The sequence below is a fragment of the Rattus norvegicus genome, chromosome 16 (genome assembly GCF_036323735.1).
Source record: "Rattus norvegicus strain BN/NHsdMcwi chromosome 16, GRCr8, whole genome shotgun sequence".
In the NCBI taxonomy this organism is placed as follows: domain Eukaryota; kingdom Metazoa; phylum Chordata; class Mammalia; order Rodentia; family Muridae; genus Rattus; species Rattus norvegicus.
In genome coordinates, this window is record NC_086034.1 from 57,628,612 (window position 1) to 57,652,487 (window position 23,876).

The following is a 23,876-nucleotide window of genomic DNA, read 5'->3' on the forward strand; positions in this document are numbered from 1 at the left end:
GGGAGGAAGGAAGGGAGAGAGAAAGAGACACAGAGAGAGATAGAGACAGAGGGAGATTGAGAAGTAGAGCGTGTGGAGGGGGTGTGGGAAGAGAGGGGGAATGAGAAGGCAAGAACAAGAGCAAGAGAGTGAGGATGGGGCAAAGCAGCCCCTTTTATGGTGAGTCAGGCATACCTGTCACCAGGTAACTGTGGGGTGGAGCTTAGACAGAATGCTAACAGACTTGTGATAGGAACCAGTATTTAGCAACTATCCATTATATCATTTCTCAATTGTTTCTTGTGCATTACTCATGCACAATACACAAGTAAAACATGTACAATACAATTAACAACTCCGGAGCTGAAGTAGTTGATAAAGTTGCCCGAGGCCAAGGCTCTGACCCACGCCTCCACAGAACACAAATCTCGGTTACTGTGTGCAGGCCTAGCCTGGCTGGCTGCCCGGAACTTAGTGCACCGTCCGCTGCAAAGAGAGTGGGCAGACAGATTTGACCATTTCAACATCTGGTTCATCAAACCCAGGCCTGCTCTTTGCAGCCTCACCTGCAGGAAGTTGTTAGAGACCTTCGCGTCCACCAGGGGGCGTCTCAACGCGTTTTGCCTATTTGGGGGAAGGGAAAAAAAAAACGCGAACATCCGGGACTTCGCCGCAGGAACGCCGGCGTGGTTGGACCCTCTGCGGCCGCCGTAGCGCCTCGATCACTGTAAACAGGAAATAGGAGAATTGTAGCCTTGAGTTGAGGAGGCGGAGTATTCCAAAGAGGTTCCCTCTACTTCGCCGTTAGAGCCACTTCCTCCTCCCGGACCTACGGGATCTCTACCGGCGGTTGCTATTTCAGGGTGCCGAACCATGGCCGAATATTCTTACGTAAAGTCCACCAAACTCGTGCTCAAGGGCACTAAAGCCAAGAGGTGAGGCGGCGATCGGGCGGAAGTCGCGATTCTCCATACATCCATCCCCTGGGGCCAGGGCCGTGCTAGCCTCCCGGAGTAGCCACCTCACTAGGGGCACCTAGTGACAGAGCTGCGTGGACAGCCTTCCTAGCTGACTCTATATGACAGGGGAGCCCCCGAAACAGGGAGAGCGTGAGTCCTACTTTTGGGACCTCAGAGGCCTCCCTGCCTGCAATGATAACTTGATTTGAGGAAAGTAATTTTCACCCGTCTCTTCTGCAAACGGGAAAAGCAAGCAAACAAACAAAAACACCCTGACTCTTTGCAAGGTGATATTTAGGGAGCAGACAGGCTGCATCATTACACTTGTGGGTCGGGATTTTGATATGTGTGGGCTCAAATGGGGTTCGCACCAGTGATGGTTGATAGTTCGTTTGCTCATTTATTAGAAGCTCGGATATTTTTATGTTTCCTGTTTCTCGAGACTATGAGTGATTTATGAGAACTGAACGACACAGCCAACTAAGAATATAGCAGCCAAGTGAAGGCATGCGAGTGTGGTTTATAGTTAGTTAGCTCTATAGAGAAAGATACCTGCCGAATCCTATCTCTGCCCTTTTGAAGGATTTGCCCAGTCTTTCCTGTATCATCGATGAAGCAGTTTCAGCAGGTACTTGTCAGTGAGCTTCATGCTGAATTTATCCTAACAGAATCTGAAACTGTTTGAAATAGCTGCAGGGAGAACAGAATTCGCTTCTGAAAATTTTGTAGTAAAGACAGCCATTACTAAAGCCAATGTAGTACTTTCCATGTATCAGGATTTGTTCTTTGTTTCTTGAAACAGGGTTTCTCTATGTAATCCTGGCTGCCCTGGAACTCACTCTGTAGACCAGGCTGGCCTTGAACTCAGAGACCCACCTGCCTCTGCCTCCCAAGTGAAGACTTGCTGGGATTGAAGAGAAGGCTAGGAATTTATTGTAAGCACTTTGGACAATCACTTTTTCCCTAAGATCTCTCCTTGTGTTTTCATTTATGGGGCTGTAATTCATTCACCATAAACTCCTCTTTTTAAAGTGTACAGCTAGTGGTTTTCAGTATATTGACGAGTTCACCACTATCTAGTTGGTAAGCATTTTGCCACTCCAAAGGAGACCCTTTAACCAACCCTTAAATAATCACACCCTTCCTTCCACCTTCTATCAACTGCCTTCAGCCTACAAGGATTTACTTACTGTGAATATTTTATGTCAGTGGAGTTAAACAATACCTCTGTGTTAGGCTTGTGGTTGAGAGAGGAACTCAGTATGTAGCCCTGGTTGGCCTGGAACTCAGAGATATCTACCTGCCTCGGCTCCCACGTGCTGGGGCTTACAGCTGTGTGCTACTGTACCTGGCTTGTTGCTCTTAGTTTTGAGGGGCATCTGTACTGAGGTGCTGTATGTTTGTTCTGTGGCTAGATGGTATTATTTTTGTATGTTGATAGTACATTCTATTCTCTGTTCATTTGATGAATGTTTTCTGCTAAAGACAATGCTGCTATCAGTATTCTGGTTTTTGTGGACATACTTTTCATTTCTCTTGTATAAGAGTGTGTGTGTGTGTGTATGTCTGTGTATGATCACTTAGGCTATTATTTTTGATAACTCAGTGTTTAGCTTTTTGAGAAATGTTTTACAACAAGGCTGTCTTTAGTTAAGGGTTCTATTGCTCTGATAAAACACCTTGATCAAAGACATGGGGTGGAGATAGGGTTTAATTCACCTTACATCTGTCTTATAGTCTGTCGTCCAGGAAAGTGAGGGCAGAAGCAGCTTCTCAGTGTTTTAAGTATAACATTTATGAACTGAAAAAGATCTATTTATCTATAGGTCACTTATATAGCTGGAATGACTCCTCTGAGTTGTCATTGTCATCTTGTAATTTTTAACACATATATCAGTGTGTCCAAGTCATGAATGTGTCTTTTCCCTCCTTTAGTAAAAAGAAAAAGAGCAAAGATAAGAAGAGAAAACGAGAAGAAGACGAGGAAGCGCAACTTGACATTGTGGGTAAGCCACTTCAGTTCTTTTGGTTTTTAGTTTTTTTTTCTCTCTGAACCTCTTTTATTAGGGCACTAATCCCATTTTTGAGATCTCAACCATCACAGACTAATCTCTTCTTAGTGTTGTCACCACTGAACTCCAGAGCATTGGTGACAAGGTTTCAGCGCATAAAATTTGGGGATAATGCCAACATCTGGACCATGGCATGATTGAGTTTTTTTTTTTTTCCGGAGCTGGGGACCGAACCCAGGGCCTTGCGCTTGCTAGGCAAGTGCTCTACCACTGAGCTAAATCCCCAACCCCAGCATGATTGAAATTTAAGGTTTATGTCATTCTTCCTTGCCTTACAATATTCTTAGAATTTTTCCAAATGTTAACAAATTAACAAAGTCTAGGAAGCTGTCTTAGCTCTAAGCGCACCATTGTTTATTGTATGAAAGGTTAGCATCTCCTGGTGTTTCACTTGAACTGTTCTCCGCATCGGAATCAGGTCACCAGATGTCGCTTTTGTTCTTTCTCATCATAGGAACCACGCAGTGAAACGGAAACTCCATTGAGTCTGATCCCTAACTTAGAGGCCTGTCAGACAAAAGTCTGTCTAACAGTGTCTTCTACGCATTATTTTCTTTGAAAGTACATAAACCATAGTGAAAAGTCGACAATTTCTCTCCAGAGGAAGCATAACCTAGCAAATTAATTATCATGTGACCTGAAACGAATGAAAATCCTAAACTCTACATCCAGGCACCCTATAGTCTAGAAGCAGACACTTGCAAATCCATAGCCAGATATCCTTTGTTTTCTTGTCCTATGTATATCTGTATTTTCAGTCAAATTTCTTGTCTTTTAAAACTGGGCAAGTTAAATTTTGAAACTTTGGCAAAAATAAAACAGCAGATAATGGCATACATGGCCAAGCCTGGCAACCCGATGTGGGTTTTGTATTTCTGCATGTGCTAAGAGTGACCTTGACTGTAATGTTAATCACAGGGATCCACATGTATGAACAAACTGGTAAAACATGAGTAACTTGGGATTGTGTCATTGTCAAGCGCTAAGGATTGTGCAGGACATATGCAAGGTGGTACAGTTAGAGTAAAAACAACAGAACTCTGGAGTGACCCTAAAATAAAAAGGATAAACTTTGGTTTTTATTTTGTAGGAATCTGGTGGACTGTATCCAATTTTGGTGAGATTTCAGGAACCATTGCCATTGAAATGGATAAAGGAGCCTATATCCATGCACTGGACAATGGCCTCTTTACACTGGGAGCGCCACACAGAGAAGGTTTGTGTGGGGGACGAACGATGACAGGGAGGCCTTGTCAGGGAAAACATTACAGAGTTAGTGCATGGGGCTGAAGCAAGGCCACCATCACACTGCGCTCCTGCACATCTCTCTGTTCGTGTTCTTTATTAGCTGTGCTGAAGTGCCTTTTTCCAGAGTAGTCTTTTAAAACATTCTGAGTAGGGACAGAAGAAGCTCTATGGAAGTAGAAAATAGCCTTAAAGTTGCATGAAAAATTGCCATTGTAACCAGGTGGTGGAAGCGCCCATCTTAGTCCCAGCACTCTGGAGGCAGAGGCAGGCAGATCCCTGAGGACAGCCAGGGCAGCACAGAGAACCGCTGTCTCAAAAAACAAACAGGGCTGGGGATTTAGCTCAGTGGTAGAGCACTTACCTAGGAAGCGCAAGGCCCTGGGTTCGGTCCCCAGCTCCGAAAAAAAGAACCAAAAACAAAAAAAAAACAAAAAAAAAACCAAACAAACAATAATAATAATAATAGAGTAAAATAGGATTACAGATGAAAAGAAAGAAGAAAACCTAATTGACCTAATTGAAAGGGTTTTGTGATTTTTTGTTTTGTTTGTTTGTTTGTTTGTTTTGCTTTTTTTGTTTGTTTTTCCTTTGGAACTGGATGTAGTTAACAGTTAGACATTTTCTCCTTATCCTTAGCCCACAAGGAAACACACAAGGAATGAAGTAACTGTGAAGCAAACCAGGATAGACATTTCTGGAAAAATAAAAGCATTTAGTATTTCACATGCTGTTATTTAGGTACTGTGATTTAAAACATGAGATTATATTGGAAGTGGCTAAGTGTCATGCCAAACTGTCTTACAAAATACATACATTCACTGTATAAATTCAATAATGATATTTTGATAGTATATTATTATAGTATATTCAACTATCTTAATATCTTTATATGTAATTTTAGGGGGAAAACTAGTTTTTAAAGCACAAAATACCTTTATGTGTATATATTTATAACAAATGTATATTTTCCATTTTCGTTTTTCTGTAGTCGATGAGGGCCCCAGTCCTCCAGAGCAGTTTACTGCTGTTAAATTGTCTGATTCCAGGTAAGCTTTAGCTGAACTGTAGTTAAAAGCTTTAAAATTTAATTTCACTTAACCATGCATGGTGATTTCATACCAGACAAAAGAGAAGAATCAAGAGGATTGGGAGTTCAAGGCCATCTTAACTGTGTAATGAGTTTGGGGTCAGTCTGGGTTACATGGAACCCTGTGTCAAAAAGTAATAGTAATTTCACTTATGTAAATAGGGCTGCACTATTGGTAAATATAAGGTCAGAGAATAATTTTAATTAAAAGACTATTTTGCAAAGGAGCACAGTGTTCAGAAAACATGTTATTTATTATCGAAAATTTTTTGGATTTTCGGTTTTGAGGATTTGGAGAATGTCTACTTATACATTAGTGAAGGCACGCATATGTTTTATTTATACCACATATACATTGTCTGAAGATACTTGTACAGAGTATGTACAGTGTGTCCTGTTCCTGAATTTAGCCGTGAATAATCGTAGGAGGCCAGCTGTGGCATTGTCCATATGTGGCCTTGTGTTTGGCTCAGAAATTTGGGATTTTGGAGGTTTGGGGATTAGGGAAGCTTAACCTGTACTATGTGTGTGGATATCCCCAGCATATACTCCTTGTCTACAAAACTTAAGAGCCTAAAATAAAAAATGTCAAGAGGCCAAATTAAAGGATCAGAAGAGCACGAAAAGAAAATAGACATAAAACTAGACCTGCCAGTGGTACTATAATGTATCGATTCTGCAGTCAGAAGAGACGGAACAGACGTGGTGGCAGACATCGGAAGGCTCAGGAAGGAGAGGACGGGTTTAGGCCAGCTAGGGAATGTAGTGATGCCCTGCCTCAGGAAAAAGTCAGGAGATAGGAAGGCAAAGGAAAATCTTGCTCTCAGTTAACAGAGAATGTTCCGTTATCACACAGAAAGGTGACTGGTGTTGTTCTTACAGTGCAGGATGATATTTGAGTAGGAGATAAAGAGATTGAGTGTCAGTGTTCTAGTCATTGCATCAGCATAATAATTTATCAATTATCTTCAGCCCCAACTAAGTATGAAGTCAATCCAGGGTCCACAGAGATTGGTTGGCAAAATAAAAATCAGAAATCATAATTTTTAAAATTTAAATAATGGCTTCCATATTTCTTTGAAAGACTTAGGAGTAAATCAGAAGAACAAAATGTCAGTCAATAATTACTATGAGCAATAGAAAATGAAGAAAGTATTTGCAACAAATCTCCAGGAGCAGTGAGTGGTTACTTGGTGGTCTATCTGCATAGCATTCAGAATCCGGCTGACATCAGTAGAAAGTGAACATACACCATATAGTTTTGAGGTGGAAAAAGAAAATGAAAGACATGCAATGTCCTTCTCCCTAATGACTGTCATGCAAATTATATGCAGTACAGTTTTCCCATATTTTCCGGAATTTTAAAAGGACATGTTAATCAGTGTGACCTGACAAAACAACTTCAGGAAAAAACAGTTGGGTTTGTGGTTTGGAGGATAAAGTTGGTCTTGCCAAGGAGTGCGTCGCAGAGTTCTTGGAGCCAGGAGAGTGTGTGCCTAGAATTCCATATCTGCAGGCAGCGCCAAGTGAGGGGAAAGCTGGCCCTCAGCTGGCTTCCTTCTTTTCCCCATTTTATATATATATATATATATATATATATATATTTTTTTTTTTTTTTCTGGAACCCCAGCTCATAAGATGTACTACTCACATTTAGAGTGTGTATACCCTCCTCACTTAAATCTCTGTGAAACCACTATCAAGAGACCCAGAGGTGATTCCAAACCAAATCAACTTAACAATAAAAATATACTTGAGTTTTCTTTCCCTCCCTCCCTCCCTTAGTTCCTTTCTTACCTTTAAATACAGGCTTTTACTATGTACCCTGGCTGGCCTTGAACATAGTACGTAGATCAAGATGGCCCCTAACCAGGGTGATCCAGCTGCCTTTGTCTCATGAGTGCTAAGACTCAGGCACATGTCTTCATACCCAGGGTGCACTTTTTCAGAAGTGCATGATTAAAACACTGTTGAGCTGGCTGCTTCGCTTAGAGCCTTAGCTCAGGTGTTGTTTTCAGTTTCTAGAACTCCCCACCTGAGTGAAGGCTCTCCTGTGAGCAGGTAAGTCTTTATCACTCTTTCTTGAAAGCAGGTTGAAAAGCTGTATAGTTTTAACACTGTGTACTTATAGCTGGCCTGGTGGGGGTCAGCCAGAGGTATTAACAAAGGCGTTGTTCTACAGTTATAAGTTGGTAAAACAGAGAAGTCAGTAAGACTTTGTATAATAGCATAAAAGGTGACTTTTATCCATCTATAAGAGGACAGCAATGACTTTAGGAAATGATTGCTATACAGTGTAAGATACTGTATAATGATTATATTAGGAAAATGTAAGGTTACAGAGACAGAGACAGAGACAGAGACAGAGAGAGAGAGAGAGAGAGAGAGAGAGAGAGAGAGAATGAATGTTTATGTGTCAGAGTCCACTGGAAACATGTCTGTCTGGATTTATTATATACATTTATCTACTACACACAGACACATAAGTATACCCAATATACTCTTTATTCTATAGTTAAATTCCTACTCTCAGTTTTTAATGTTTATCTTTTTATTCAACCAAAGAATTGCCCTGAAGTCTGGCTATGGAAAATATCTCGGTATAAATTCAGATGGACTTGTTGTTGGGCGTTCAGATGCAATTGGGCCAAGAGAACAATGGGAACCAGTGTTTCAAGATGTAAGTACTGTTACTTAGAAAAGCCTGTTTAAGAAAAAGTCATTCCAGTAGAAATCTATTCTCTCAAGTTAGTAATAAAACAGTAAAGCCTGACTGTAAAATTAGAATGAACTTATAACTATAAAGACCCACACAGGCCAGACATGACGTACAGCAACAACACTGCAGTGGCTCGGTGCACTCCAAAGTGACAAATACATGGCTGTCAAGACAGTGCAAAGAACGACATTTTGCATTCTGGCTTCCATCTGCCATGAGGCCTGTTATCATGAAGATATACAAAAGCCCATCCCAGGGTGTTTGAAGAGCATCCTTTTTACACAAATTGGTTCTGAACCTTTAGTGACTGATGAGAGGGCAAGAAAGGAGGCTAATGCTGAGAGAACGCGGTTTGACATCTCATGAGCAAGAATTGTACTTAACAGTAGTTATTTATTTATTGTTGCTTTTTTTATTCAAAGTAGATTTTTATTCCATACAATATCTTCTGATTACAGTTTCCCCAAGTCCCTCTCTACCTCCTGTCTAATAAGGATCCATACCCTTTCTGTCTTCTTCGAAAAAAAACAAGCATCTAGGGAACAATAATAAAGAATAATACAATAAAATAGAAACAAACATCACATAAGACAAAATAAACAAGAAACAAAAAAAAAGCACAAGAAACATCTTGAAAGACCCCCGGAGCGGGGAGACCCTCACTCAAGTCTCAGGATGACACAGCCACCCAAGAACTCACGAGAGACCATCATTGCTATAAAAACACGAGGTTTATTGATAGGAACCAGTGCACTGTGGTCGAGACTCGTATCCCACGCAGGGGCAGAGGAGTTCGACCCCAAGTGGCTGGGAGAAGAGGTATTTAAAGGAAGAAACCACAACCCAAGCAGGTAGGGAGGGCGTCATTGGAAAATGTCGAGAATACCAGTGAAAAATCACAAGGAGAAGCTTCCTTTTTCTCAAGATTGTTCTTTAAGATTTTAGTCTAACTTTATGGTCAGTTAGTTCCTGGGAGAGAGTTGCCAAACTGGCTGGTGTAATTGCAGTTCCAGGGTGTTCTTTTTTCTGCTCTAAACTTTTGTCTAGGGGGGCAACCTTAAAACTTCTACCTTTTTTTTTCCCCTTCACCCCCCACACCTTTCAGTCTAACAGACACACACACATATATTCACACACTCAGGAATCTTATCAAAACACAAAACTAGAAGCCATGATAAGTAAGCATAGGACCTGTAAGGTTAAAAAAATAAATGCCTTGATTCAGTGTTATGAAACAACCCCCAAAGATGCCATTGACTTCTTTCTGTCTGCTGCGGGGCACGGGCCCTACCTGTACGAGTGGTTCATTTTCAGCTTGTAAGTGGCTCTTGGTTAGAGGTAGCTTTGGAGGTTAGGGAGGGGAGCTTGTGCACACTCCACCTTTCAGCTCTAGGAGCCTGTCTATTGCAGATCTGTACAGGCCTGGGCATGCCTTCCACCTCCTCTTCCACAGGGCTCCCTGAACCCTGAGGGAAGAGATTTAGTGGAGACATCCCATGTAGTACTGGGTGTTCCAGAGTGTCTCACTGTGCATTGTCTGGCTCTGAGTCTTGAACGTTTTCCCACATTCAAGAGGAAGCTTCTCTGATAATGGCTGGACAAGGCACTGATCTTGATTACAGTTATTAGGTGTCATTATATTGTGACATCTCTCTAGCACAACTGCAATATTTGGCTTTTCCCTAAGCCCCTGGCCTGTGAACTCTAAGGTCATTGGCCACCCAGGCAGTTCCATCTCGGAGTAGGCCTTAAAACACACCAGATGTTTGTTGCTCACTGCTCCTGTAAGCGTCGGGCCACTATTGCACCAGGTGCAGGCGGGTCACCGTTGTAGGTAAAAGGGTTTGTAGCTGGATTGGTATTGCCTGTACCATGAATTGGTCCACAGGCGTGAAGGCTCTAGGTGGACACCAGCTTGAACCCTCCGTGTTCAATGAGTTGTTGTCTTCAGTCCTAAGGCCTTATCATTGTACTCTCCAGAGCAACCAATAACTGGTGCTAGCCTGAGTTGTTTAGGAACTCCCTGGGAGCACTTTGGCCAACACCTTGGTTAGATGTAACCCATTCCCAGTATTGAAAGCTTTCTTTGGGGATGAAAGATGTCCAGTTGTCTCCCCTATTCTTTGGTGATTTTAGATCATGAGAGAGAGAGAGAAAGAGAGTGTGTGTGTGTGTGTGTGTGTGTGTGTCAAGAGGCTTCTATTAGGCTTCCATATAATCCCTCAGGACCCTTAGTTTTAGAAGTCCCTCCCTCACATACCTCGTCCCCCCCATCCCCCTCTATTCTAGGCTCCCGCATCCATCCATATCTGTTCTGTCATTAGATTCTATAACTGTCCTTCAGGAGACCCGTCCCTTCTCCAGTGCTTACTCTACACCTAGCTCCATGGTTCTGTGGAGTGCAACTGGCTTATCAATGACATAACAGCTAGCACTCGCATATAAGTGATTACATGTACTGTATTTTTCTTTTTGGGTCCAAGTTTCTTCATTCAGGATGATTTTTTTTTCTAATCCATCCATTTACCTTCAAGTTCCATGTTTTTGTTTTTGAGACAGCTGAGAAATACTCTATTGTGTAATATGCTGTTTAAATATATCACCGTTTCTTTATCCATTCTTCTGTTGAGGGGCATCTAGGCTCTTTCCAGTTTCAGGATGCTATAAATAGAACAGCAATAAACACGGTTGAACAAATGTGTCTGTAATAGAGTAAATCTTCCCTTTTGGTATATACCCAGGAGTGAGACAGCTTAATTGTGAGTGAGATCAGTTTCCAGCTTCCTGAGGACCTACCACACTGATTTCCATAGTGGCTGTTCAAGTTTGCGCTCCACCAGCAATGGGTGTTCCCCCAGATCCATGTGCTCCCCAACAGAATCAGGCATTTGTCCTACTGATCTTGACTATTCTAGCCTGTGAAAGATGAAATCTCAAAGTAGTTTTGATTTGCGTTTCTTTGATGACCAAGGATGTAGAACATTTCTTTTAAATGCTTCTCAGCCATTTGAATTTTCTCTATTAAGAATTTGCTGCTCAAACAAACCAGGCAGTCACTGAGGCTTTAATCCCAGCAATTACGAGGCAGTCAGATCTCTGTGACTTAGAGACCTGCCTCGTCTATAGAACAAGTTCCAGGACAGCCAGGGCTACTGTGGGTACAGAGAAACCTTGTCTCAAAAAGAGAGAGACAGAGACAGACAAAGGAGGGAGCATGGAGGAAGGGAGAGGAGAAAGAAGAGAGGAAAGAAAAGAAAAGGAAAGAATTTGTTAATTGGGTTGTTTTCTAGATGTCCAGATTCTTGAGCTCTGTGGATTTTGAATGTTGACCCTCCATCAAATGTGTCGTTGGTAAAAATCTTTTCCCATTCTGTCCTTTGCCAGTGCAGTTTTTCATTTTCACGAGATCCCATTTATTAATTGTTAATCTTAATGCCTGTGCTATCAGTGTTCTGTTCAGAAAGTCCCTGCCAGTGAATTCTAAGCTCTTCCCCACATTCCTTCTATCAAGTTCAGTGTATCTGGTTTTGTGTTGAGGTCTTTGATCCATTTGGAGTTGAGTTTTATGCAGGGTGACAAATGTGGATCTATTTGAATTCTACATACAGCTGTCCAGTTTGACCAGCACCATTTCTTGAAGATGGTATTTTTTTGTAGTTTGTAATTTTTGGCCTCTTTATAAAAAAAAAAATCAGGTATCCAGATGTGTGTGGATTAATATCTGGGTCTTCAGTTCTGCTCCACTAATGAACAGGTCTGTTTTCGTGCCAACAGCACTGCTTTTATTCCACAGCTCTGTAGTACGTTTTGAGGTTGGAGGTGGTTTTTGTGTTATTTGGGATTGTTTTAGCCATTCTGGGTTTTGGTGTTTCCATATGAAGGTGAAAACTTTCAAGATCTATGAAGAGTTGTCTTGGAATTTTGATGGGGATTGCATTGAATTTGTAGGGTGCTTTTGGTAGGATGACCAGTTTTATTACATTAATCCTACATTAATATGGGAGATTTTTCCATCTTCCCATATCTTCAGAGTTTTTCCTTTAATGTCTTATTAAAGTTTTTATCATCGAAGTCTTTACTTGCTTGGTTAGAGTTACCCCAAGATATTTTATATTATTTAAGACTATCATGAATATTGATTTATTCTTAGACTGTTTGCCATTTATAAATAGGAGGGATTTTTCTGAACTAATTTTGAATTCTGCTACTCTGCTGAAAGTGTTGGTCAGCTGTGGGAGTTTCCTAGGGCAACTTTGTATACTATCCTATCCTCTGCAAATACAGATTCTTTGACTAATATCCTTCCTACTCATATCCTCTTGATCTTCACTGTCTTAGTGCACTAAGACTTCAAGTGCTAGATTGAATAGGTGTGCAGAGAACAGACAACCTGTCTTGTCATTTTAGTGGAAATACTTTGAGTTTCTCTCCATTTATGTTGATGTTGTCTATGGGCTTGCTGAAAACTGTCTTTATTATGTTCAAATATGTCTCCCATAGCCCCACTTTCTCCAGGACTTTTATCATGAAATCAGGTGTTGGATTTTGTCCAAGGTCTCTTCTGTATCTTACGAGGTATATCATGTAGCTGGCTTGTATTTCAGCCTGTGTATATGGTAGATTATGTTTGTTTGCTTACATATGTTGAATCTTCCTTGCATCTTGATCACTATGGATAGTCTTTTTGGTCTGTTTTTGGATTTGGTTTGCTAGTGTTCTGTTGAGAAATTTTGTATCTATGTTCATGAAAGATTGGTTTGTTGAGAACGTTTGTATCAATGTTCATGAGAGATTGGTTTGTAATTCTCTTCCTTGCTGGGTCCTTATGAAGTTTAGGTATCAGGGTAACTGACCTTTTTGTTTCTATTTGTGGAATGATTTGAGTAGTATTGTCATTAACCCTTCTTTGAAAAGATTGGTAGAAATCTGAGTTAAAACCATTTTGTCCTGGGTTCTTTGCTTTTTTTGTTTGTTTTTGTTTTTTGCTGGGAGACTTGTAGTTACTGCTTCTATTTCACCAGGGTTATAGGTCTGTTTGCATTGCTTATCTGACCTTAATTTGACCTTACTAGGTAAGTATATATTGAGAAAATTTTCTTTTTTACATTTTCCAATTTGGTACAATACAGGTTCTTAAAGCATGTCCTTATGTATGGTTCTCTGGCCTTCTTGGTCTGTTCTTATGTCCCTCTTTTTTTCTCCAATTTTATAAATTTGGGTATTCTCTCTTTGCCTTTTTGTTCATTTGGCTAAGGGTTTGTGAATCTTACTGATTTTTCTCAGAGAACCAACTCTGTTTCATTAATACTTTGTTTATTTGTTTCTATTTGTTTCAGCTCAGATGATTATTTCTTGCCATCTACTCCTTCTGGGCGTTATTTCTTCTTTTTGTTCTAGAGGTTTCTGGTGTGTTGTAAAGTTAATATGAGGTCTCTCCAGTTTTTTATGTAAGCATATAAATTTGCCTCTTGAACCACCTTCCTTGTGAACCACAGGTTTGGGTATGTTGTGTTTTCATTTTCATTCACAGTGACTCGTTCGATTTCCGTGTGTATGTATATTTTTGTTGTTGATATTCAGCTGTAATTTGTGGGGGTTAGATAGGATGCAGGATTATTTCGGTTTTCTTTTATCTGTTGAGACTTGCTTCGTGTCCAGGCATGTGGTCAGTTTTGGAGACAGTTCCATGAGCTGATGAAAAGAGTGTACTTTTGTGTTTGGATGTACTGTTCTGTAAATTAGTTCTATTTGGTTTTTATAACATCAGTTAGCTCCAGCATTTCTGGAGCTGATGAAAAGAGTGTACTTTTGTGTTTGGATGTACTGTTCTGTAAATTAGTTCTATTTGGTTTTTATAACATCAGTTAGCTCCAGCATTTCTGTTTAATTTTGCCTGTCTGTTGGTGACAGCGGAGTCATAAAGTCACCCACAATCACTGTGTGAAGTCAGTATGTGAGCTAAGCTGTAGTAATATTTGTTTAGGAACTCAGGGGCCTTTGATTTTGGTGCATAGATGTTTAAACTGTAGTGTCCTCTTGGTAGATTGTTCCTTTGATGTAGTGCCCTGTCCTAGCTCTTCTTACTAGTTTTGGTTTGAGCTTTGTTAGATCTTAATTTTCTTAGAATATCCCTGAGCTGGTGTCTGTACTTGATGTTAAAATAATATCATCCTGAGTGAGGTAACCCAGTCACAGAAAAACACACATGGTATGCACTCCTTGGTAAGTGGATGTTAGCTCAAATGCTCGAATTACCCTAGATGCACAGAACACATGAAACTCAAGAAGGATGACCAAAATGCGAATGCTTCACTCCTTCTTTAAAAGGGGAACAAGAATACCCTTGGCAGGGAATAGAGAGGCAAAGTCTAGAACAGAGGCAGAAGGAACGCCCATTCAGAGCCTGCCCCACATGTGGCCCATACATATACAGCCACCAAACTAGATAAGTTGGATGAAGCAAAGACGTGCAGGCCAACAGGAACCGGATGTGTAGATCTGTCCTGAGAGACACAGCCAGAATACAGCAAATACAGAGGCGAATGCCAGCAGCAAACCACTGAACTGAGAATAGGACCCCCATTGAAGGAATCAGAGAAAGGACTGAAAGAGCTTGAAGGGGCTTGAGACCCCATATGAACAACAATGCCAAGCAACCAGAGCTTCCAGGGACTAAGCCACTACCCAAAGACTATACATGGACTGACCCTGGACTCTGACCTCATAGGTAGCAATGAATAGCCTAGTAAGGGCACCAGTGGAAGGGGAAGCCCTTTTTCCTGCCAAGACTGAACCCCCAGTGAACCGGATTGTTGGGAGGAGGGCGGTAATGGGGGGAGGGGGAGGAGGGGAACACCCATATAGAAAGGGAGGGGGAGGGGTTAGGGGGATGTTGGCCTGGAAACTGGGAAAGGGAATAACATTTGAAATGTAAATAAGAAATACCCAAGTTAATAAAGATGAAAAAAAAAATCAGAGAGAAGCAGAAAATCTAATTTAAATTTTATTTTAGTTAATCAAACTGAGTATGTTTTGAGTATGTTTATGCATCTGAATGTGTATTTGAGCAACAAGTAGAACCTATTCTTCACTTAATGGGATTTAGGTAGTAATGGGATTTAGCCTTTACTACCCTCCCCTAGGTGTTAGAAGGAAATTCATTCTCCTTGGCCAGGTTTTCCAGCCATAGTCTATGAAATCTAGTTTGAAGATAAGAAATAAAGCATCTATTATACAAGAAAAAAAAAAAAGATGCACAACTTAAGGGTGGGTCCTGGTTTGCTGTTAGTCTGTCGTGTTTTGGTGGGAATGAGACTGATGACATTTAAGAGTTATTAGTGAGCCGTGTTGCTGGTTCCTGTTATTTTGTTGTGTGTGGGGAATGGGGGCGGGGGGCGGGGGCAGTTCCACTATTCTTTTGATTTCTTGCTTTGTTTTATTTATTTCTTCTGTCTTCTTGGGTGTGGTTAGCCTTTTCACATTGTAGTTTTCCTTGTTCCGCAGGGCTAGATTTGTAGATAGAGAGATATTACTAAATTTGGTTTTATCATAGATTGTCTTTATTTCTCCCTCTAATGTGATTAAAAAAAAAATACTGACGGGTATAGTAGTTTATGTTAGCATCTGTAATCTCTTAAAAGTTTGTAGAATGTCTGAGCAGACCCTTCTTGCTTTTAGAGTTTCCATTGAAGTCAGGTGTCACTCTAATGTCTGTTTTATGTTGTTTGATCTTGCTCCCTTGCGGCATCCACAGGTACGTGGATGTGTGCACCTGGAGTGTTTTAGATTAGCATTTTCTCTCACCCAGGGAACCTTTTCTTCTGCCTTGTCTAGTACTTGAGACTCTTTCTCCTGTCTCTTGTATTCTGTTGGTGAGACTTGCCTCTGAGCTTATCCCTCAGCTTGGGTTTTCTATATTTCTATATTCTTTATTTCTCTGTTGTGATTGAAAAGTCCTATTTCCACATTCATGTCTGGAACTGTTTTCTTCATTTCATTCCACTGTTTGTGTTTCACATATGTGTTAATGCATGTACTCATCTCCTTTTAAAGGACCTCTAACATTCACATAGACTATTTTGACATCTTTGTCTTGTGCTTCAGCTACAGTGCACTTCTCAGGGCCTGCTGTGGTAGGCAGGGTTGCTCAGCAGTAGGGCAGACATACCATTCTGGCTGTTACTGTTTTTACATTGGTGTCTAGGCATTTGGGTTTGGGATAATTGTACTTCTAGATGCTGATGTCTGTTTTGGGTCTGTGGTCAGTTCCTTAGTTTCAGCTGCCCAATCTGGTTCTTAGGAGAGTGTGATGGCTATGGGTTACCTGGTAGGAATTGCATCTGAGGACCTGTCAGGTGTGGCCACTGGGGGTTCAAGGTAGAAAATACGTTCCTCAGTATTGCAAGCTAACACTTAGAAACGAGGGTGGGCTTGGAGTTGAGGCTGTCCACAGAAGGAAGGAAAGCATAGTGTACCACCTAAGTCTGCTTAGTCCCCTGGGAATGAGGACAGGGAGGAAGGAAAGAGCACAACAGTTCATCTGCTCCAGAGCTGAAGATGAGACTGGGGGCTTGGATTTGGAGGTGAGGAGAGAGACTGAAGGTCTGAAGATTGCCTACTTGCTGCCTTGGTGGGCTTGGGGCTCCAGGGAATGGCAGGGAGTTGGGTCTGAGACACAGAGCAGCAATAATTCTTTATCATGTGTTATGCACTGTGGCATCTTCTGCGCGCTTCTCCCTTGCTTTAGTTTGCAGAGTCCTTTTGTTTTTATCTAGGGCTGGTTAGTAATAGTTATACAAGGGCCTGTTAGGTGGCTCAGCACTTGACAACTTAAAGTTGATTATCAGAACCCATGGAAAGGTAAATGGAGAGCATTGTCTCCACAGAGTTGTCCTCTGACCTCTGCACACACAGGGGATCTTACATGCAAAATAACTAATTTAAAAATAAATAAAAATTGTACTAACAGGGAAGACCGATGTAGCATAGGTCAGGATGACAAAGTACAAGACGTTTAATTTCATTTTACTTTTCAGAAGACACTTTCCATTCTTACAATTTCAAGGAAAGACGTAAGCTCTCTGATGTAACAGTTTAAATTGCAGAAGCAGAGTGATCTGCAGGTGGATTCTGGAGCACGTGGCTGTATACAGTGGAGTCCCTGCCACCTTAAATAAGACACTAAACAAAATCCATATGACTCACACGATTCTAATTGTCTATTTCAAGATTATTCTGTAATTATTGTATTGTGATTTTTTTTCTGATAATATTCAGAGTTTTCCAGAAAAATCATCCAAATTAAAATTTTAGCTAAACCACAATATAGACATTAAGAGAATTTATAATTCACATTCAAAGCCACAAGAAAATTAATTTGGGAGGATTTATTTAATATGAACCAGTATAATCATAAACACTACACCCCCACGCCACCCCAAAAGAATATGTCATTCTATACAAAATCCACTCTAGGCCAAAAGCTAGCTTTTTAATGCTTTAATTATGGAGAAAAGTAAATTCCACTCAAAATACTAGTGTTTCAATAAATTATTATATATTATTGCTAAGTTTTATTTTCTTTGAAGACAATCTTTAGCTTATCTAATGAGCTGTGTCTTTAGAGACAGGTGTTAAAGGAGTTATTCTGTGTAGTCAGAATGCTGTTCGGCTGGAGGAAGGGAGCCAGCGGTGTGATGCTCTGCCTCTGAGCTGCAGCCTCCAGCCCTGCAGACAGCACTCAGCGTTTGTCGTGGTGATGGTTGGAAATTGTTAAGACTTATTTGGGGTGGTTTTGGTTCCCCCTTTCTATGTTTTTATGTTTTCCTGGCTTTGTCTAAAAAGTTTTTTTATCTTAGAATTGGGGAGAAAATTTTACATTAGCAAAATGACTTAAGATTTCTGCAAGTGTTCATAGCTTGATTTTTTTTCCTTTGTTTTATTTAGGGGAAGATGGCTTTACTGGCCTCAAATAGCTGCTTTATTAGATGTAATGAAGCAGGCGATATAGAAGCAAAGAATAAAACAGCAGGAGAAGAAGAAATGATAAAGGTAAAAGCCTCCTACAGACATAGGTGATGTCTGGGACACCTGGAATAGCCACTGTGGCTGTCACCTTCTGTGCTGATCCAGATGTGCTTTCCTTTTAATCATTAATCCAGTGATGTCTTATTTGTACAGTGTAATTGAGAAATGATTGCATCAAAGCTACTCTGCTGTTGTCCTAATACCTAATTTTTAAGATAGATAATTTGCTCCCAAAGCTTGAGGGCTCTCAGGTGAAGACCTCAAAGGCTCTCCTCTCCTGCCTGCAGTGCTCAGCCATTCCCGTCCCTGCCTTGACCCTTCCCTTCCCCTTCGTAGTTTTGGTGTGATTTTACCGTTGCTGGCTTGCTTCTTTTATCATATGTAAATGTCTCTTATATAAACTCCTTTTCTGCTTTCCTTTATTATTCATCTTGGAGATTCCTGCCCTTGTATATCCTCAGTCTCTTACAAATCCAAGAGTCGATTGTTTCCTGGCTTTTATCCTTAGAAGCAGTGCTGCAACACACGACTGAATCTGCAAAAGCAAAAGCAAAATTTTATAAGTACTTCAACCCCCACGACGGTAGTCACTAAAAACATAAACGTCTTAGCAGACCTTTTGGTCGTTGGCCTCAGATGTTGCCGTCTCTGTGAATGCACGTCCTCTATCCATGAGAAGAAACGTGAAGCACACAAAGGCATTGTTTGTTTTACTTTGCTGAAAGTCACTAACTGGAGGGGAAAGTCCTTCTTCCAGGAAGAGTTCCCTATTGCTACTCATTGCTTTTACTTAATTATAAAAGCAATACAGATACCTTCATGTCATGGTAAAGTTCTCAATAAACTCCCAAGACCCTCAGGTACCTTACTGGAGTCTAATGGAGCCTTGTCTCAGCTTACATATGATTCCAGCTGTTTCTATAAACGACATATGTTTGAAATTTTAAAAAAAAGACACCACTTTTCTGAGCTTGTCTTTTCCTAAATCTAATTGGTGAGTTAACTGTTTTCTTGGTTTGCATGAGAAATCCTGTAGAGTGCTCTTGCTTAGCAAGCGGGGAGAGGAAGGTGAATGTGTAACCTGTTGGGTTCTCATCAATATCCAGATCAGATCCTGTGCGGAAAGAGAAGCCAAGAAGAAGGACGACATCGCAGAGGAAGACAAGGGAAGCGTGCAGCAGTGTGAGATCAACTATGTGTATGTATCTTCTCTATGTGTATGTATGTGTATGTATGTGTATGTATGTGTATGTGCTCTTCTCTATGTGTATGTGCTCTTCTCTATGTGTATGTGCTCTTCTCATGTGTATGTGCTCTTCTCTATGTGTATGTACTCTTCTCTATGTGTATGTACTCCTCTCTATGTGTATGTATGTGTATGTATGTGTATGTATGTGTATGTGCTCTTCTCTATGTGTATGTACTCTTCTCTGTGTATGTACTCTTCTCTATGTGTATGTATCTTCTCTATGTGTATGTATGTGTATGTACTCTTCTCTGCCTCACACCGGCACCCAGGGCTCCTCAGGACAGGACAGACTGAAGGACACAGGAGCCAGTGTGAAAACTCACGGAAACGGGCTTTGAGCTCAGTGCGTTCCTTGTGGCCTCAGTTTTCCCAGTTATTTTTCCAGTGCTTAAAGCTAAAGGCACTTGGGTTAGTCAACTCTCCCTTCTTTCTTTTTTATTTTTTTCCGGAGCTAAGAACTGAACCCAGGGCCTTACACTTGCTAGGCAAATGCTCTACCACTGAGCTAAATCCCCAGCCCCTCCCCTTTTTTCATAAAGTTGCTGTCACAGCACCCAGGCAGACATGAGGGCTTCAACCCTCCAACATCCCTAGGAGGAGGAGGCTTTGCCCTGCTACTCAAATGGCACCCTCTTGATGGATCATTAAAAAAAAATCATCTTTGTAGCAGAAAAACTATCAATTTTTTAAAGAAATACAATTAGGTTTATTAAATAAACGTATTGGAAAACTTTTAAATACTATTTGAAATTTGTAAGGAAACACAATAAAAGTTTGAGATTTTTTTTCAATGAGAGCTCTTTCTTCACAGAAAGAAATTTCAGAGCTTCCAAGACCATAAACTCAAAATAAGCAAAGAAGATAGTAAAATTCTTAAAAAGGCTCGGAAAGATGGATTTTTGCACGAGACCCTTCTGGACAGGTAATTGTGTATTTAGATAACAGCAGTTTTCAAAAGTAGTGTGTTCTGTTTTAGGATTGTCATTTTCATCTCTAATTTATGTGGTAATATTGTCTAACTAGAAGGTAAATACTTGCATTCTTTTAACTTTCCAGGTTTCGTTGACTTTCATAAATGTCCTGAGCCACTAGGCCATTTCTATGGTAAACAGTTACCATGCTTGCCTCGCATAAACTTGCTTCCCATCATCTTCCCTTAGAATTAGGAACAGGGCTAGAAAGTCATTTGAGTAATATTAAGATCATGTATATTCTGTTAGAGTAGTAGAGGTTACTAAAACTGAGGGGGGAAAATCTTTGAATTTGAATCCGGAACAAAAGTCCAGTAAAGAAAATCAAACCTGTTTTAGTGAGGTTAGATTCAGCAGTGTGCAAGGTGCTTCTCATAGCACACTGTGGATATTTGTTCTAATATATTTCTACTTTAATAAATAACAGCCTACAGCTACCACATGGAAAAGCAGGCAAGGAAGTTAGCTGCAGGCTTAACGCAGTCAGTGATACAAATCACTCTTAATCCTTTCCATATCTGATAAAATAATACGTAATTATGTATTTCCTGTTAACTGCTTTCTAATGTTGGTAAAGGTGCTGTCCGTTATTGGGAAGATATTTTTCAACCTAGAAAATTAATAATGTATGTGGTTCTGAAAAGTCAGAAAAGGGTATAAAATGTAGTCAGACTGGGAGCTCTGAAGTGACCTGAAGTCTAAGAACTTTAGAACCAGTCTTTAAAAGTACACCACTGCTGCCCAATAGGAAATGAGGGCAGGCTTAACTTAGTTCACTCAATATCATTTCTCTCATGAAATGAAAAAGCTCTCAAGCCACCTTTGTGAAGCACTACAAAATAAGTTTCATAAGGCTAGAATCAGTTTCATATAAAAAGAAAATTGAAAGGTGAGGATTTAATAAAATCTTTACTATGAATGCTTAGTACAGTAATCAAAATAGAACAGTTTCCAGGCATGAACTTTCTGTCTTAGCAGTAGACTCTGAGTGCTGTGTTTTACATCAGTGGTTTTTTGTCTTAAACAGGAGAGCCAAATTGAAAGCCGACCGATACTGCAAGTGACGTGGACATTGTGTGTTGCTTTGGGGTTTTTTCTGTTTCTTTTTTTTTTTTTTTTTTTTTTCCTGAATAAAAATATTTGGTGTAAGTGCTTTTACAGAGCTCTCGAGTCCTTTTGAAGTTGTTGCTTAATTTCGTATCTGGCTTAACCTGACTGGTAAGGGTTAGCCTGGTCCTTTGTGGGCTTTACTTTTCAGGTAATCGTCCCACTTAAAGGACTGCAGGAATCTTTCTGCAGTCTCAGAATTCCCTGCCATGTTACTCCAGGACTCGGTTCCTGATGCCGTGGGCTTCACAGGGGCTGTGCCGCTGTCTTCCCTCAGTCCACACTTGCTCTGCACATTGAGAGGAGTTAGAGACTCACGCTACAAGGAAGTAAAGCTTTGACACTCTTCCCTTTTTCCTTTTCTTCCTTCTTTCTTTTTTTTTTTTTCTTCTATTTTCCTTGTGTGTTTGCTTGCTTGTTTTGTGGTTTGGTACCACAACAAGGACTGTCCTGTTGTGTAGAAGGACAGTTCAGGACCACCTGGGGTACATGAAACCCAAGGAGAGAGAGAGGTATCAGGGTATTAAATGAGGAATCAGGGCATCAAATGAGGAATCAGGGCATTAAGTGAGCTTCATGGCGAAAGCCACATCACTCCTGACTGGGTTTCCCATTTGGAGTAAGGCCCAACATAGCTGTCGCTCACTGTGAGGTGATGACGCACACTTACTCAGGTCACAGGTTGGGGCACCTCAGTAGTCCCAGCCTGGCACTGAAAGCCCAGGAAATGCGCATAGAACCTGTGTTCCCTGTCAGGGATGGAAGCTTGGGAATGCTGGCTCTGCTGGTAGTGAAGGAACCAGTAGTGTGAATGAACACAGCACAAGAGGGACAGCCAAGTGACGAGAGAGAACAACCCCCCTCTGAGTAGACATTAGACTGGGCTGCTACCGAAGGTGTTACCCACAGTCAGGCTGGGCTTCTGTCGACGTATAGTGTGTTGGGGGCCCTGGGTACAGTTGCACACCACCAGGACACAGGGAATGCAGAGCAAAGGCAGAAGCAACTGCATGCAGTGGCAAGCTTTATTAATCCTTATATAGATATGAATATGCATTACCTCAATTTCCCTTTTGGCACGATACCATAAGATTGTTATTCCCACGATACCAGGGACAACTGAGGCAAGACTAAACAAATACAACTAAGCAAAGGCTTCTTAAAATAACAAATCACCCCTCTTCCTACTATCAAAATATACTTGTCATAACCCAGAGAGCATGAGAGCCACTTCCACGAAAACAGGACACAGCAAAACATAGTTAAGGCCAAGTGAGAAAAACATTTTCTTCTCAAGGGCGCCATTCCAGCCCCTACTTGAACCTGTCACCAGTCCTTACTTGATCCTGCCTGGGAGCTGCATCTCTTGTCTCCACAGGCCTTACCATATCAGTCAAGGAGACCAGGACAGTTCTTAAGGTGAGGGAGGCTATCTGTTCAGGTCATGATAATATGTGACAAGTTAACATTAAAACCAACCCTCATAGACCAGAAACTTTGCTAACCTGCCAGACCCTGCCTATTCCTGTAGGTTATATTTTGTGCCTCTTAAATGTGACAGTGTTCTATCTGTAAGCACAGTGCCTAGTGTCCACTTTAATAGGAAGCCCCTGCAGGGGACGTGACCCACCTTACCCCTGTGCCCACAACCGGGGATTGATTGCCTCACACTGTTCTCCCACATCTGAGCTATAGTCTGAGAACCAGATCTTACACTCACTCCAGGCTTGGCTTTGTGAGGGACATATTTCAGCATCTCGGACAGCAAGAAGAGGGCACAGGTGCTGATAAACATATTTCCACACAACAGCAGTCTGCCACAACCAGAAATCATCAAACCTAAAATGCCTGCAGTTCACGGCTGTGAAAATCTGCAGGCTGACATGATCATCTGGGCTTTCCCCCCACCCCCACCCCACTCCAGCACCACAAATAAAGCAATAGCTCAAAGTTACAGACTAAAATGACCCAGCCCACCTCTAGTCTTCAGTATAGATTCCCAGGAGCCATCCTTAGATGCAGGGCTTAGCAAATCTAGTATTAAACCCCAAGTTTGCATGTTAAGAACCTCCAAGTAAGTGTGAAGCAAGTGTTAGTACATTGGTGGAGGGAGTGAAGTATTAAAAGCAAGATTTCTCATGTTGAAGGATTGGCAGAATTAATAAAAAAAAAAGTGGTTTTATAACCCATGCAATCTAGGGAGCCAATACAGCCCTCATAAAAATCCCTGTGATACTGTTCACAAAACTAGAAAATGACAGTCACAAGTTTGTATGAGAGCATAAAGGACTGACTGATGTAGTCCTTGGCAGTATCCCAATGCCCAGTCTCACTGCAGAGCCATGGTAATAGAACAACACCGTCCAGACACACCAGAAGACTATGCCAACAGAGAACGGAGCACTCAGAATTAATATGTGTACGTGCAGCCACAAATGTTTGACAGAGTTACTAAAAAC

The 23,876-nt window shown here is 41.1% G+C and overlaps 1 protein-coding gene and 1 long non-coding RNA gene across 12 annotated transcripts in view; one reads left to right on the forward strand and one right to left on the reverse strand.

The window, feature by feature from the left end:
• The first annotated feature begins 609 nt into the window (after positions 1–609).
• Positions 610–21,577, forward strand: Frg1 (FSHD region gene 1). Of its 3 annotated transcripts, none has more exons than NM_001290133.1 (9): positions 720–914; positions 2,874–2,944; positions 4,101–4,226; positions 5,247–5,304; positions 7,911–8,025; positions 18,010–18,114; positions 19,197–19,288; positions 20,151–20,261; positions 21,338–21,577. In NM_001290133.1, exons 1-9 carry the CDS (start codon positions 853–855, stop codon positions 21,372–21,374), a joined length of 777 nt encoding a protein of 258 aa, NP_001277062.1. In that variant the 5' UTR covers positions 720–852; the 3' UTR covers positions 21,375–21,577. The 3 variants fall into 3 exon arrangements, with proteins under 3 accessions (XP_038950755.1, NP_001277062.1, XP_038950756.1); XM_039094828.2 differs by lacking the exon at positions 720–914 and adding an exon at positions 1,754–1,873 and having other exon boundaries at positions 21,338–21,472; XM_039094827.2 differs by lacking the exon at positions 20,151–20,261 and having other exon boundaries at positions 610–914; positions 21,338–21,472.
• The window catches only part of LOC102547443 (uncharacterized), a 32,343-nt gene continuing 17,243 nt past the window's right edge, over positions 8,777–23,876 (reverse strand). For 6 of the 9 annotated variants that reach the window (XR_005494806.2, XR_001841632.3, XR_005494801.2 and 3 more), the window contains one exon: positions 17,054–18,625. This is a non-coding gene — a long non-coding RNA (uncharacterized LOC102547443). Of the gene's footprint in view, positions 10,726–10,860; positions 15,570–17,053; positions 18,626–23,876 lie in introns of those variants that run through there. The other 3 variants (XR_005494800.2, XR_010058400.1, XR_005494799.2) reach the window with 3 other exon arrangements.

Bases quoted from the DNA above. Each gene is read 5' to 3' on its own strand.
- Frg1 (NM_001290133.1), top strand. From the start codon at position 853: ATGGCCGAATATTCTTACGTAAAGTCCACCAAACTCGTGCTCAAGGGC. The intron at 2,945-4,100 runs GTAAGCCACTTC...TTTATTTTGTAG, and splicing joins AGCGCAACTTGACATTGTGG to GAATCTGGTGGACTGTATCC. The intron at 4,227-5,246 runs GTTTGTGTGGGG...GTTTTTCTGTAG, and splicing joins GGGAGCGCCACACAGAGAAG to TCGATGAGGGCCCCAGTCCT.